The sequence below is a fragment of the Genypterus blacodes genome, unplaced genomic scaffold (assembly GCF_046128005.1).
Source record: "Genypterus blacodes isolate CSIRO-AG114 ecotype Tasmania unplaced genomic scaffold, CSIRO-AGI_Gbla_v1 ptg000240l_1, whole genome shotgun sequence".
NCBI lineage: Eukaryota > Metazoa > Chordata > Actinopteri > Ophidiiformes > Ophidiidae > Genypterus > Genypterus blacodes.
In genome coordinates this window covers 1,099,655-1,114,810 of record NW_027467038.1, presented here as the reverse complement: position 1 = coordinate 1,114,810, position 15,156 = coordinate 1,099,655, and the positions used below count along the sequence as shown (strand labels likewise).

The following is a 15,156-nucleotide window of genomic DNA, read 5'->3' as shown; positions in this document are numbered from 1 at the left end:
AACATGTACGGTAGATCCTGCAAAAACTCAGCTTGCAGAGATCGACTCAGCCAGTTAAGAAACAAAGGCAAAAATGCTGTGGTAAGATCCGACCTGCCGCCATCATAAACGACACGGCGCTGTGCTGCACTTCAAGCTGTGTTGTTTTGTCACCACCTACAGGAGTTCCAGCGCAGGAGAGCGGACGACAGGGTGGAGCTGCGGAAGGTTAAGAAGGACGACCAGATCCTGAAGAAGAGGAACATCCATAACCACCTCAGCGGCCACAGCTCAGAAGAAGTGGACCCCAACGCACAGGTGACCACCAGCTGCACACACGCACACAACACACACACAAACACACACACACACACACACACGCACACATCTAGGAACATTCACTGCTGGTTCTTCATTTCCTCATCTTCTTGGCCCCCTACTTGTTTTTGTGTTGGTCTTGTAGAAGGTTTGCTTTGTGTAAATGATGATGACAGATATAATATAAACAAAAATATATGAAAATAAAGAAGCAAAGAGAATGTTACCAGTTGTAAAATGAAGTGACATGAAAGTAAACATCACAATTTCCTCACTTCTGTTTTCCGTTAATATGGCAGAGATACGCAGTGATAACATCATGGAGGAATATTCCACTTCACTTTAGAATGATTCCCACTTAACACTTGATGTCAAACTGCTGTGTGTTGTGCGTGCTGTAATCTGTGTGTGATTTTGCGTGTGTCTCATCTTCAGCAGTGGCCCATGGATGCGATTGTGGCAGGCGTGAACAGTCAGAGTCAGGATCAACAGCTGCAGGCCGCACAGGCTGTCAGGTAACCTCTGCAGGCGACCGCCTGTTACATCATCGAGTATGCAGCGGCCGCGGGTGAGTCCTCACGCCACACGTTGCCTCTCCTCTCCCTCCCTTCACCTTCTCCGCTCAGGAAGCTCATATCCAGAGAAAACCACCCACCTGTCACCACCATCATTGAGGCTGGCCTCATCCCCAAGTTTGTCAGCTTCCTGGCCATGTCGGAATGCCCCCCGATTCAATTTGAGGCAGCTTGGGTCCTGACCAACATCGCCTCTGGGTTCTCTGAGCAGACCAAGGTGGTGGTGGAGGGAGGGGCCGTCCCAGCCTTCATCAGTCTGATGATGTCGCCATATCGGCACATCAGTGAGCAGGCCATCTGGGCTCTGGCCAACATTGCAGGTGGGGAGGCGACGTCCACAATGTGACTTGTTCCTGTGATGTGAGGCTATGTTGAGTGATTGTGTGCTTCCTATTCTTTTCATTACCATGATGTTGTTTCTCACAGACTGCAGCACTATTAGCAATTGCATAAGTAAAGTGTCTCATTATGCCCAAAGGTTATAGATGGTTGACCTGTTCAAGGCAGTTAAGGGAGTGGTGTGTTGGAGAGCGTCAGAATCAGTGCATCAGCATTTGCGTCCTAGGTGTTAAGTGTTGATGTGACAGATGAGAACAGAGGACACACTTTCTTTTTTAGCTGGTCAAAAATGGAGTAAATATTGGGACACTAGCTTCGTCCGTGTTCTCTTCTGAAATGTAAGGTTAAAAACGAAAAGCTTATGCATATGATAAAAGAATAAAGATGTTTGAGGTCGGACTGCTGTTGAAATCTGTTTCACATGGTGATCAGTCGTCTTCCTGAGGAGATACTGATGTTACCACCCAGTGAAACTTCCTGTAGACGGGAGATCATTCCAAACCCTTTTTCTCTATTCAGGCGATGGATCCAACTACAGAGACCTGGTGATCAAACACGGCGGCCTCCAGCCACTCCTGGCCCTACTGGCGACCCCTGACCTGTCTTCCTTTTCTGTAAGGTTCCTTACACTTCCATCATGCACTTCACATAATACACGTAATACATCTGTGCTAGAGGCTGAAGATTGCACTTTCACTAATCAAAGCTAACTCCTAAGGCAGAAGAGTTTGTAGTCATTGATCTGAGTGAATGTTGTGACTCTGAAGTCACAGTGACGGTTTCTTCTCTGCTGAGGGCCGATGTGATCCTGTCAGCAGCCTGGTTTGTGATTCTGAACAATGTTTTGACACTTCTTCGTTCTAAACTGACAGTCGACTCTTTCTTACCCCACCAGTCTGGCTACCTGCGCAATATTACCTGGACGCTGTCCAACCTGTGTAGGAACAAGGACCCGGCGCCTCCCCTGGAGGCGGTGCAGCAGCTGCTCCCAGTCTTGGTGCGTCTCCTGCACCATGACGACAGCGAGGTGCTGGCTGACACCTGCTGGATCGTGTCCTACCTGACTGACAGCACCAATGAGAGGATAGAAGTGGTGGTGCAGGCTGGCCTGGTGCCCCGCCTGGTACAGCTGCTATCCTGCACTGAGCTCAGTGTCGTGGTATGTGGGGCAAGTTTTTCTTTCAGTTAAAATGTTAAATGTTATATACTCATTTGTTGTATTTTGCTATCAAAAAGTGATTTTCTCCCCCTCTCTTCTCAGACCCCGACCCTGAGGTCGCTGGGAAACATTGTGACTGGGACAGATGATCAAACCCAGAGTGTTCTGAATGCAGGTGCTCTGGTCATGTTCCCCAGCCTACTGCGCCACCAAAATCACAAAATCCAGAAAGAGGCGGCCCGGATGGTGTCCAACATCACTGCAGGCAAACACAGCCACATCCAGGAAGTCATCAATGCAGGACTGGTGCCCATCCTGGTGGAGATCCTCCAAGAGGTCAGAGCGCCGGAGCACAAAGAATGTCTTTCTCTGCCCTTCTGTCATCTACATATGCTACAAGTTTCTAAAATGTAAGACGTGTTTCCTGTTCAGGGAGAATACAGGACTAAGAAAGAGGTAGTGTGGGCCATCAACAACTACACAAGCGGAGGAACCCCAGCGCAGATTACCTACCTGCTCCAGAGCAACGCCTTGGAGCTTCTGCTCAAACTGCTGACAGCCAAAGAAAACAAGATCGTCTTGGCCGTCTTACAAGCACTCAACAATGTCTTAGAGGTGACCCAGTCCCAACAGAATTGATCGATAATTTACAAACAACCACTGAGTCTCCACCATTTATTTATTCTAAAACTTCCTCCAGAATTTAATGTAGGTCACATTAAACACTGAATGATGTACATGACTTCTTGCCAATGTCGGGGGGAAAAAATCTGATGTATCATTTTGATCTCTTGTAATGAATTCAACCCTTGGTGATTTTTCCCTCTACAGCTTACAGACAAATGTGACGAGAAGGAGAGGCTGTGCATAATGATCGAGAAGTTTGGTGGTTTGGATAAGCTGGGCGCACTGCAGCACAAATATGATGAATCCATCAGGACGTCTTTCAACCTCATAGACCAGCACTTATCTGCATTGGTGAGTGGCAGAGTTCAATGGGAACAAATGATTGATGATGAGATGTTTGTGCGGATTGGACTTCAAAGCTAAATCCAGGATTTAAAGGTTGAATTGAAGAAGGGGCCGATCTTGAGGCAGGGGACAAATTTGACACACACGGGTTGTGACTCAGTACTGCCGCCCCATGTGGTGATCAGGAAGGAGTGACTGAAAGGGTGAGCAGGGATTAAATAGGGAGTGAACAGGTGAACTCAATCAGGTAAATGAGGTGTGAAAAGAACCAGTCTGTGCTGAGGAAAGGATAGGAAAGGAAGTGAGGAAGGTGAAGGAAAGTAGTGTCAGAATAAAAGAAAATAGGAATCTTTACCACACCTGTGATATGATTGTCCTGCTCTGGAAAATAATCGTCCTCCATTCCTAAAACAATCACCTCCACTCTGGTTCATCTTGTAACTCGCTCCCACTGTTTGTCTCTCTTGTCTTACAGACTGATCACGACGAGGCACTGATTAACCGAGTGCTTAGAAGCAGGATCCTATTTCAGGCACTCAGAAACGACCCAAAGCACGTTTGAATTTTAGAGCGTTCAATGTTGGTGCTTGTAACATGAAAAGGGAAATTAAAATGAATGTTACTTAACAGTAACTATTCTCCTTCTTAGGGTTATTAGAGATGAGCAGTTTATGAAAGCTGGAACATTTTTGAGCAATCAGTGGAATGAAAATAGTAGGGCGGAGGATAGCAGGATTCAATCCAACCAAGTGGGTTATTGATTATTTGTAATAGATTGGACTGTAAACAGATCTTTTCTTACTTTCTGTGTGGGGCTGGACGGAGCTACTGTATAAATGCTACCACTAGGTGGCGCTATGACATACACTAAATGCGTGTGAACCTACTTGCTGTAAGGACCCTGCAGGTTGAATACTCTTATTAAATCAGTGGCTCATGAGGGAAGAGAAAGAAGAAGTTATGCAGAAATATAATACTTACGCTGCAAGATTACACCAGGTCAAACAGAATAAGTAAATCAGAGACTAAGTTAATAATGTTAAATGTTTAAACTCCCTAAACCATGATGTATGATTGCTTTTACTGAGCTGTTAGTCTTTATATGTTATTTTTTATAGTTTAATCTGTTAAATGGTTTATTCATGTGACTTGGGGAATGACATCACTTCACCCCAAGAATCCAGCTGACACCATGTTTCACGTCTAATGATTCCAACACTGTGTGCTCAAAGACAATATTTAAACAAGGTTTACAGCTTGACAGTTTGAGTTTGTGGGTGATGTCAACGGACTTTAATTACCCAACTTTTTCTTTCAAAAACTGTAAAATCCTAACTGGATTGCTTCTCTAACTTACTATGTCGCCTAATGCAGAAGACCTAAATCCCGACTCACCTACACATGTTCATGTGAGGTTTATGCTTAGAAATTGTTTTATTTTGGAAAACAAAAGGGGGCCGGAAGTGTGCCCATCGCATGTGTGTGGCTTTCCCTGACGCTGCGTGCAGTAGCAGAGCCTTCATCTTCATCATCACGAACAACTTCAGTGCAGAGGTGTCCGGATGGAGGGCGAGTGACTCCGTTGATTTGGCGACTTAAACCCTCCTACTTGTGGCCCGGGGCATGAAGGGATATTTGGGATGTAGTTTTTTGCATTTTTTTCACGGATCGCGAAGGGAGCGTGATGCCAGCGGAGAGGCTGTGACACCGTTCTGTTGCGTTCACAGGCAGCGTGATTTGCAATGGTGATACGACAAGCTAACCCCTAGCTAGCAGAGGGACTGTTTTGGGTGATATATTTTGGAAAAGAGTCACACGCTGATACATGAACTAAACGCTTATAGTGAGTCATCTTCAAGCTGGAACACAAAGGGGAATGTCTAACCAAGGAGTTCGGAGAAATGGCCCAGTGAAGCTGCGGTTGACAGGTAAGCGAATTTAAACCCCCTCCTGCGCCGCTCCGAAACGCTAGCATTTCAGCTAGCCTGCTAGCCGATGCTGTGGATTAACGAGTGTCCATGTTAACTGGTGACTTTAACCTGAATGCCTCGGTGGAGAAGTCGAAAGTAAAAGGGACATTTTGTTGTATTTATGTTGACCAACTCCTTAATTTTGTAATTTTTTATTGAAAGACTAACAGTCCAGTACTTGCTACTTTTGTAATTTGAAACTGAAGTGAAACTGTCAAGAAATATCAAGTATGAACGTAGATTTTAACTTTCATACTAATAGAACACATAAGGGATTTTATACATGGATTCAGATCCACCACTAAACCCGTGAAGCTGTCATCATTTAACGTCATAATATTTTGTCATTACCAAAAGACTGTTCACCCATACAAAATGCAACATGCAATATATTCACGCTTGAATCTTAGATTTTCTTATAAGGTATCTCAAGTCTTTCACTCTTGGGCTGTCACATTTTCTTCTCGTATTGCTCAGTAATATTCTAAAGTTGCATTTTCTCCCTGCTGAACAAATATTGGCTTACACAGAGAACTATTTTGAGCACCCATTTTCTTGTATTTTCTGGTTAGCTAGTGTTGCCCAGTAGAACTAAGAGTACAATTTCTGTGCATTCATGTAATAATACTTTGTAGACCGATGGACTTCAGTGGAAGCGAACCTCAGCCTAGTTTCAAAAACCAAATCATCAGTATCACCATGGCAGTCTTAGCATTTATGTTTGATCAAGTTGTTAGCAAGAAATACATTTCCCAGTGTCTCCCCTCCATGTTCCTGTGGTGGGAGCTCCGCTAAATGTTTAATTTGGTGTGTGACTGCTAGACTAAACAAGAGACGCAGGGAGCTGATGATAAGGATGTCTGTCTGCTACCATTTCTGATTCCACTCCTTTGGATTCCATGCACAGGCGCTCTGTCCCCCATATCATTTCTTTTGCCATGATGAAATTTAGGTTAGACGGTGTGGAGGAACGTACAGTGTGTGACAGGTGAACAACATGTTCTATTCCCCAGTGGAAAATGTCAGCGCAATTATCCAGAACCTTATGTTGGTACAGCAGAATGAAATGCTCTACCAAAGTTCAAAGACCTCCCCTGCCTTCCTTCCTGTTCGCCCGCTCTAATTCTCCTTTTTTTTCCTCCATATGGGGAATGGTTTTAAATGGGCTGCAGTGGTCTTCAGATGGAATCCCAGGAATGTGAAGCCTCAGAGAGGAAATGTGAGTCTTTCCCAATCACAGACACATTCTCCGTCTTCCTTTACTCGCGAGAAGGATAAGAAAGACAATGACAGTGTATGTGAGGAAAGGGAGAGCTTAGGCACACACACACACACACACACACACACACACACACACACACACACACACACACACACACACACACACACACACACACACACACACACACACACACACACACACACACACACACACACACACACACACACACACAGGATCACTGATGAATTTAACATTTAGTTGTGTGCATTATCAGCATCACAGATGTGTGTAGTTGTGGCTGGCTGTGATTTATGTGTCTGAGGCTGTGTGTTTAGGCCTGATATTGCACACTGGCAGCAGTCCAGTCCTATAATGTCTGGCTTGTGGTCTTTCCCATAGTCTGCATGCTTGTTTCTATTCTATTGAGGAGGAATTGCCTCAACCAAAAGCTTGCATCTGAAGAAGTTAAGTTAAGGACCCTTGGTAGGCTAAGCTTTGATTTTTTTATTTTTTTATTTTGAGTTGAATTGTTTCCTTTTTTCGGAACCTATTTGTCATAATTTGCAGACACAATGGCACCAATGTGACGGTTCTGTTTTGAATAAATGAACGAGTCTTCTGTCTGGTGTAGATTTTGTGCTTCTCAGATTTTACAGATCTGTAAAATCACAATTCAATGGCTCTATAATCCCCCCAAAGGTATAATAGCATTTGGTCATTGAGCATAATAACAATTTCCCATATTTTTCGGGGTACTTTTTCAAGCATATATGTCTTTGTTGAGTCTTCAGCCTCCTGCAGTGTCTTCATGTGTGCCTCAGGTGTTTGTAGAGGCACAGCCAAGGCTAATCACAGCGCCTCCATCAGTAACACTCCCGTCTGTCTGTCTCCAGCTGAGGCCAGTTATGAAGGGAGAGGTTCTTGGGGCATTTAACTACATGTTTGCTATTTTGCCGCTTAATTTCAGTGAGGCTGTTGCAGTTTGCCCCTCCCCCCCTACGCTGGCTTCCCTTCTTGTCACAGTGATGGATTAGCATTAACCCTGGGTGGCCTTATGCACGCTGCAGGTTTTTGAGCAGATTCATCACTGGTTCAGTCCTCCAGCACTGCATTAATATCCTCCCTCCTAGTTTACCACAGAGGGGTTTTTTTTGAAGCTCCTCCTTTCTACTTGAACATGTATCTGGGACAGCAGAACTTTGATGCTTAGATATGGAGCAAATTCATCTTGGGGATGCTGCTAGATGATGGGTTGTTGTGTCCCTACGGAGCTTGTAAAGGACCAGATTGGCTTTGAAGAGCAGTCAATTCAGGCAGCAGGAGTTGGTGTTTGCTTTACTAAATTAAATTACACAAGATGGGTGTTTTCCTTCACTTTTCTGCTGCTGGAGATTCTCAAACTTGAAGTAGCTGACATGTCTGAGGGGACGGATCCACCTCTCACTCCTTCTGTTAGGAACGGATCACGCCTGTAATCCATTTCATCCACTAGCCTCCTCACATCCTCAGAATCTTTCTTTGTGCACTTTCTTTGTGCACTTTTGATGCTCTAGCAAACCCACATGTGCACATTTTCAACATTTGTTGTGTTTTCATGTGTGTGCCCGTCACTCCACCCCTTGTTCAAGCATTTTGGGAAGTTGGTGCCGGAGCCTGGAAGGCCAGGAAGCTGGCGATTAAGATAAAGATCCAGCCGCCGTCTCGGTTCCAGTATAATGTGTGTGTGTGTGTGTGTGGAGCTCCTGGTAGTATGGGGACCCTGTGATTGTGCTGGTGGGGTCGTTTACTTTGATCCATCAAGCTGTTTTTATTTTCAAGTTGTTTTTATACAATGCAGAGTTTTGACAATTGAAAAGTGGACCACACTCTGTGTTCATGATTCATGGTTGTATAATGGATGTGAGTCATGGCAGTGTTGTGTTTGCTGCTGCGATGCACTGCTTGGTCCGTCTCTGGCACGAGATCAATTTGGGAACGAGCAGTCCTCCTACAGAAAGTGCAGTTTGACCCATTTATGAAGCAATCATTAGATCATTTTAAATGTCACGTTGTTTTGATTTCAAATTTGTAAAGTGCTGCAAATATCCAAAAGGTCCCATCTTACAAAATCATTACATCACCAAACAACTTGAGATTTAGCTAAATTACTAGCGTATCACTTTTCTGTATCAAACTGAATTACACTTCTGAAATAAAAAATGGAACACGTCTCCAAACTACTGCACACTGCTCCAAAACTGCACACGGATGCCGAAACACATGAAGTGAGCGTGCCAGCAGCCTCTACGTGATGGCCCACACTCCACACGGATTTTACACTCTGATTGGATGTGTTTTCCTAAGGGGAAGACTATGCAATGTTTCAGTTATTTCTAAGTGATCAGTGCGCTGCATATTTCCACCGCTGCCTCCGACTGTGCTTGGGCAACGTTGCAGTCGTAGACATTCCTCGAATGTTTCAAAGTAAACCTGGACAGAAGTCTTAAACGTACATTTCTACAATAGATCTTTTTCTTTTCTAGTTTTTCAAAAGCGTGTGTCTCATAGAATTGCTGAATCTACACAGGTCACCCGTGTTGACCCATTCCTTTGAGAACAGGTTAATCCCAGGTGGTTGAGGCACTCAAAGAAGCTGCTGTAGTTCCATAAGGCTCACAACTGACATAATTTAAATTTAAATTTAGGTAGACTGACAGTTACATGAGCAGAAAGGTATCTGGCATAGCGCTGTCGTCTCTCAGTCTGCTGATGAATCTGCTGCTGTGGGCACGTGAGGCAGTAGTTAAGTCTAGACCCTTGAATGAAATCTGAACTAGTCCTGAGTTCATGGAAAGCACAAGAGTCTCAGTTAGAATGAATTGAATCATCTGTGGTGAGATAATGAGGCCAGATAACAGCTTTGTGTTTCATCTGCACTGGATGACTCATCTGGGTAGTCTGCCTATAAATGTGCTGAATTATACTCCAGTCTAAATATTCAGTAGTATAGATTAGTCAGGCCTTGCCAGGAGAGAGGGGATATGAACGTGTGTGTGTGAGTTGGTGGCTGCACGACCGTCTAGTCTTGCCTCTTTAAGCATTTGGGGTCACTGTGTTGTGGTTTGGTTTTGTCATGCAACACACTGCACTACAGCCAAACGTTCCCCAGCTTTGTTTAGTCTGCCTCACTTAGATTTGATTTCAAATACCCAGCCACACTTGCACTGCTTTTACACACTCGTATGGCCCTCTTCATCATATGGAAACCTTTACATGTGCTCTGTGATGTGCCTGCTCCAGCTGTAAGTTCAACCTGAGGTGTTGTTGTATATCATTTGCAGAGGAACTGGAACTTTTGACTTCCAAAATTCCAAGCATAATGAACCACTTTCATGTCCCCTTTAATCTTTGTTTCTATGTTTTGGCTTCATAATTCTGCCAGTGTGTGTGGAAATGTACAGATCTGTGTGAGGTGTGCTTGCATGTGTATGTCTTGAGCACATTGGGGGGAGAAGAACTTTTCTTACTCCCTTCTGCACACTGATTGTTATGGTGTGCGATTTTAGATGTTATCTCGACAGCTAAGTCTGACACCTACATGCTTCAGTTGGTTTACTGCCTTTGCCTGCTAGGCCACATGCTATGACATGTGACATGCTGGCTAGGTGGTAATGTTCAGAGAAAGGGGATAATCACTCTAAGGGTTAATTGTAGTTGTTATAACTAAGGCTTCTGTTAAAATATATTAGTAATTAAGTTTCTTCATAATTGGTTTGTTTATCAGGCTTTAGCCATTGATCTGCCAGATTTCCCACCTTTTTCGCCCCAAAAGTTCAGAACTTAGAATCAGGAACTGCATCAGGAACTAGGCCTGTGTAGAATAGGGACTATGGGGTTGCTTCAGCGAGTTCCTGTAATTGTAGTTCTGTGCAGGACTGGAAATATGAGCAAATGGTTTCCACACCGCTACGGCGACATCATTTCCACAAGACCCAAACAGCCAACCTGCATCCTGGTGACAATGCCTTGTTCTGAAGGACCATGCTGATGTCTAATGTCACCTCTAGGAAGACATTGCCGAGTCTCTGATTATCTTGGAACCTGAGTATGCTGGTCGTTTTCCCAGAATAGAATCCTGCTTTGTGTGTAGTTGCTGCTTTGATTATTTCTGACAGACTGTGATGGTGTGTCTCCAATGTGGTGTTTTTATTTCTTTCCTTACCTTTTTGTCTGTTTTTAACTTGTGATGTATATGCAGTCACAGTTCAACTCCTTGTTCTGCTCTAGAATTCCTAGCCTAAAGCAGAAATGCCAAAATGTGATCTCATGGCCATAAGGGGTTAACTAGGTGTTCCCAGTGATCCTCAGCTAGATTAAACCTACTATCCTGCTACTCTTGACCTATGTCTGAACCTAAAAAGAAGGTGTCTTCTGGCACCCAAAAATTCACGAACCATTCCAACCCCGGACTTGGTGCAAAAGCGGAATTTAGTATTCGTCTACCCCGCAGCTCATTCAACCAGATGGCCGGTTACCGAGTGTGGTAACTACACACAGAAGGCCTTCGTTGTTGGTTAGCAGTGTAATCTACCTTCAGTTAGATGATTCTTTGCAGATTTATTTTCACTTAAACTGATGAGGCATTGACGAGTTGTTAAAGAGAGGCGATTGTTTAAACATCTGCTGAATGTTTTGCTATGTCATTGGAAAATCTAGTCTAGCCCCCATAAATGTGTCTGTCTTCCTACAATCCTCCAGAAAAAGTACCTGCGCTTTCGACCTCTGCTGCAGGTATTTTACTTAAAAAGTTAATGGTTGGGCCGTTTCCCGTTCTGATGATTAATTCCATCATTTGATTCTATCCAATATTTCTGTGGTAGTCTAAAATCTGTTGATTTTGAGGATTTATAATGGATCACACTTTTCCCCTCGCCTTACACCATTTGTCTTCAAATCGCCTCATGGAATAAAGTACTTGGTAGGTTCCTATCCCTTCAAGTGTTTTTTGTTTTGGATTTTTGGCAGCGTCCATGCTGATTTACAGGGACATAATCCCATAATGCCAATGAAAAGGGAACGCAGAGGCCCAGGCTGTTTGTGGTCATCTCACTTTCCTGCGTATGCTTGTATTCCATCCTGCTAGGGAACCCCTGGGTTGTTGGCATGTAGGTTTAAACCCCATTATCTCATTGATACATTTGTTTTCAGTTGACTTGTGTAAATTCCTTTTATGAGTTCAGCACAACAATAGTACAGCAGCCATGGAGGAACATTGCTCTGGTGTGATGTAAGCTCTGTGCTGCTGGTCAGTCCTCTATTAACTCAAGATGGATGCCACTTGATATCTGATCGCACCAAACATCACTGTTGTGTTGACAATAGGCAAGTGAACAAAAACACTCTCTTTGTGCATTTCAATAAAACATTTTGTTTTTGCAGGGATTTGGCATAAAGAGACTGTGAGTCGGTGATGAAAGGTCACAGGACACTGCCAGTCTCATAATTCCACTTTGCTGTCCTCCATGCTGGGCTGGTTCTCTTGATGACAGGGTTTCTGAAATGCTATACAAAAGGAGCTTGCTTTCAATCAAACCAAATTTGTTTTGAAGATACGATGTGTGTCGGGCTGCAGTTGATCATTTTCCTTTTTGAATAATCCCCCAATGATCAGTGGTTGTTGTGTTTTATAAACTGTTGTGTATAAAGGGGGGGGGGGGTTCAGCTGACCATGACCCTCTGTTGGCCTTCGTTGCCCACGGTGAATCCCACCACAGGTGCACACCACCACATCAATTGTAAACCAACCAGTCCAGTGTACAGCAGCAGTAGAATGACTCCATGCACAGACAGGAGCGAGGTTGCTGAGTCATAGAGGCCATAACCCTGTAAAGACAACAAAGACTGAGCCAACAGCCTAACTCTAGTTGACTGGCCTATCGCTGGACTACCAGGGAGGGATTTGCACCTACATCCACTTTGCCACACTGGTGAGTCACTTCAGGCAAGGCACCATTACTAAGGTAGACCGCAGCAAATGAAACTGCTGCTCAGGGTTTAGTCATCTGTGCTGCTTCCTTATGCAACTTCTGTATTTTCATGCAGGTTTAGTCTGTTGATGCTTTAGTCATGACAACCACAATGTGTCTGTGTCCAAACAGACCATTCTAATTATTTATTTATTGATTTTGTTTTATAGGTTTAATGTTTAATAGATAACTAATTGATAATATGGATTGGTAATTGTAATATTGTTTGTATTAGTTTACTATAGACGTCTTTTTTCAGTGGCTTGTACATCGGTTTCAGTTTGATCTGCTTTTTGAATTCCTTTTGAACTTGGTGGCATCAGGGTCCTCCCTGAGCCGGAAAATGGAAAGACTGAACACCTCAGTGTTGCATAACAGCCTCTTACCGGAGAGGAGGTGGGCTTCAATATGCAGAATACATTAAACTTTCCAAGTTCCTCGGGAGGGTTTAGCTGTATTATATGCTAAGGAAATCTTGCCTTTTATTTTTATACAATTGCAGGCTAGATTTCAGACGTATGATCACAGCTACAAACGTCATTAACCCTGAGACTTGAATTTGGAAAGAATACAAATGCAGGTAATTCATCAAAGATGCGATTTGTCTTAAGCGTTAGTCTTGCATTTTGGTAGACGTGGATTTGACTTTTTTCTGCACCCCGTCTTTCTTTGACTCTCTGAACACACACACACACACACTGGGCCTTTGCAGTCTTTTTCTGATCTGTGTTCTACTCTCTTCTCTCGGTGAACAGGATGCCCCCTCGTCTCTGTCATTTAGCTCTCTTCCTGCCTCTCGCTCAACCCCGGATCTAACCCAGACAGCTGACAGACGACTGTGCTGCTTTGGCTCCAATTTGGTGTTTTTTTTTTTCTTTCCCTTACCCCTTTATCTGTTTACAACTTGTGATGTATGTGCACGCACGATCAGTCCCTGTCCTGCACTGCAATAGCTAGCATAAAGCAAACGTCACAATGTGGTCTGGGAGCCATAAGGAGTTCATTAGGGGCTCCCAGGTGCCTAGAAATGAAAACTGTCCTGCTCTCCCTGATCTACGTCTGAGAACCTAAAAAAGTAGTAAACCGACCAGAAACTGATACCCCAAGAAATCTCAAATGCATGTTCTGCTGCCTCTGTAGATCCATATTCAGATATCAAAGCGATGCTGAGAGAGACGGCCAAATGATGTCAAACAATAGCAGACCTAGAATGAGTCATGGGGAAGGCAGGTAGACGGCAGACTGTAACGTCACGCTCCATTAAACCTACGGTCAGAGATCACAGAGGAGAGAGCACCCATGATGTTCTCATGGCGTAACTCGAGGTGTTTAATGTTTCCTGGAGATCCTGGTGATCTGTCGCTCTGCCAGGATGGAGTTGTAAATATTAACACGTTTTTGCCGGTGGTTAAATTGAAGGCCTTTCACTCCTCTGTGCTAGGTTTTCATATTAACAACTCAGGGATCGCACTTTCCTCCCCCGCTGTGTGTGTGTGTGTGTGTGTGTGTGTGTGTGTGTGTGTGTGTGTGTGTGTGTGTGTGTGTGTGTGTGTGTGTGTGTGTGTGTGTGTGTGTGTGTGTGTGTGTGTGTGTGTGTGTGTGTGTGTGTGTGTGTGTGTGTGTGTGTGTGTGTGTGTGTGTGTGTGTGTGTGTGTGTGTGTGTGTGTGTGTGTGTGTGTGTGTGTGTGTGTGTGTGTGTGTGTGTGTGTGTGTGTGTGTGTGTGTGTGTGTGTGTGTGTGTGTGTGTGTGTGTGTGTGTGTCACACGCGTTCACTCACATACATGGCCACTCCAATTGCATCCCACTCTCTCCCTCTCTGGGGTCTGTGTTTTCATTTTCAGTGTGGGAGAGAGACAGTTGGAGGACATGAATGATGCAGTGGTTTCCATCGTAGAGAAGGGGATCAAGTAGCTCGGACGGCGCCAGTGTGCCACACCGTCCCACTCCAGTCTCAACATAATCACAATAACAGCACCATTTCCCACCTGTTTACAGGCTCTGAAGTTGGGACGAAGCACTGGTCCATTCCTCACGCTCATGCTCCGTCTGTCACTTGTTTTGTTTTGCTCTGTGCTTGCTGTCTGTCTTTTTACTTGAGCTGGCAGATTCAAAGATCCAAGCAAATAAGTCTGTATCTTCGGTAGTCATGTTTATTCTTTTCTGTGGACCATAACTTCATAGGTTTCAGGCTCTGTGTGAAATTGCAGAGGATTCTCTTATTTCTAGAGGCTTATTTTTGGAAACCTGCTAGGAATGCAATATCACTGACAAATACACCTATAAAAGAAGATTGTTGGTTTCCTGTATTAATACATGGATTGCCAAGCAGGAGATGACAAACGATAGCATCATTTGCATTGAAAGGATATTCTATTTTTAGAAATAATGAGCAGCTGTCAGGTTTGGGTGTGGCTCATCCAGGAACTTTGCTACACAGGTTAGGTTTGGACATTCATTTCAGGCCAGCACGGCACTATAGCTGCATACTGTATATCAAATCAATGCAAAGCCTACGTTGGCTGAATGTGGTCACTTTTAGTTTGTTGCTTTATTGTTGTCTGTATATTTCTGCAGCCACTTCATTAGCCACAGGCAACAGAAAGTCTTGAACTCATC

The 15,156-nt window shown here is 44.1% G+C and overlaps 2 protein-coding genes across 5 annotated transcripts in view; both read left to right on the top strand.

The window, feature by feature from the left end:
- Positions 1 to 3: 3 nt before the first annotated feature.
- On the top strand, positions 4 to 3,922 carry LOC143016664 (importin subunit alpha-1-like). Its single transcript, XM_076171103.1, has 10 exons — positions 4 to 81; positions 163 to 297; positions 733 to 812; positions 924 to 1,192; positions 1,731 to 1,825; positions 2,107 to 2,370; positions 2,473 to 2,706; positions 2,803 to 2,985; positions 3,202 to 3,348; positions 3,818 to 3,922. Exons 1-10 carry the CDS (start codon positions 4 to 6, stop codon positions 3,902 to 3,904), a joined length of 1,572 nt encoding a protein of 523 aa, XP_076027218.1. The 3' UTR covers positions 3,905 to 3,922.
- Positions 3,923 to 4,829: 907 nt separating this feature from the next.
- LOC143016646 (E3 ubiquitin-protein ligase SMURF2-like) overlaps positions 4,830 to 15,156 on the top strand; it is a 52,589-nt gene continuing 42,262 nt past the window's right edge. For all 4 annotated transcript variants that reach the window (XM_076171079.1, XM_076171078.1, XM_076171076.1 and 1 more), the window contains exon 1: positions 4,830 to 5,270. In XM_076171079.1, coding sequence (XP_076027194.1) covers positions 5,219 to 5,270 — 52 coding nt within the window. In that variant the 5' untranslated portion in view covers positions 4,830 to 5,218. The remainder of the gene's footprint in view (positions 5,271 to 15,156) is intronic.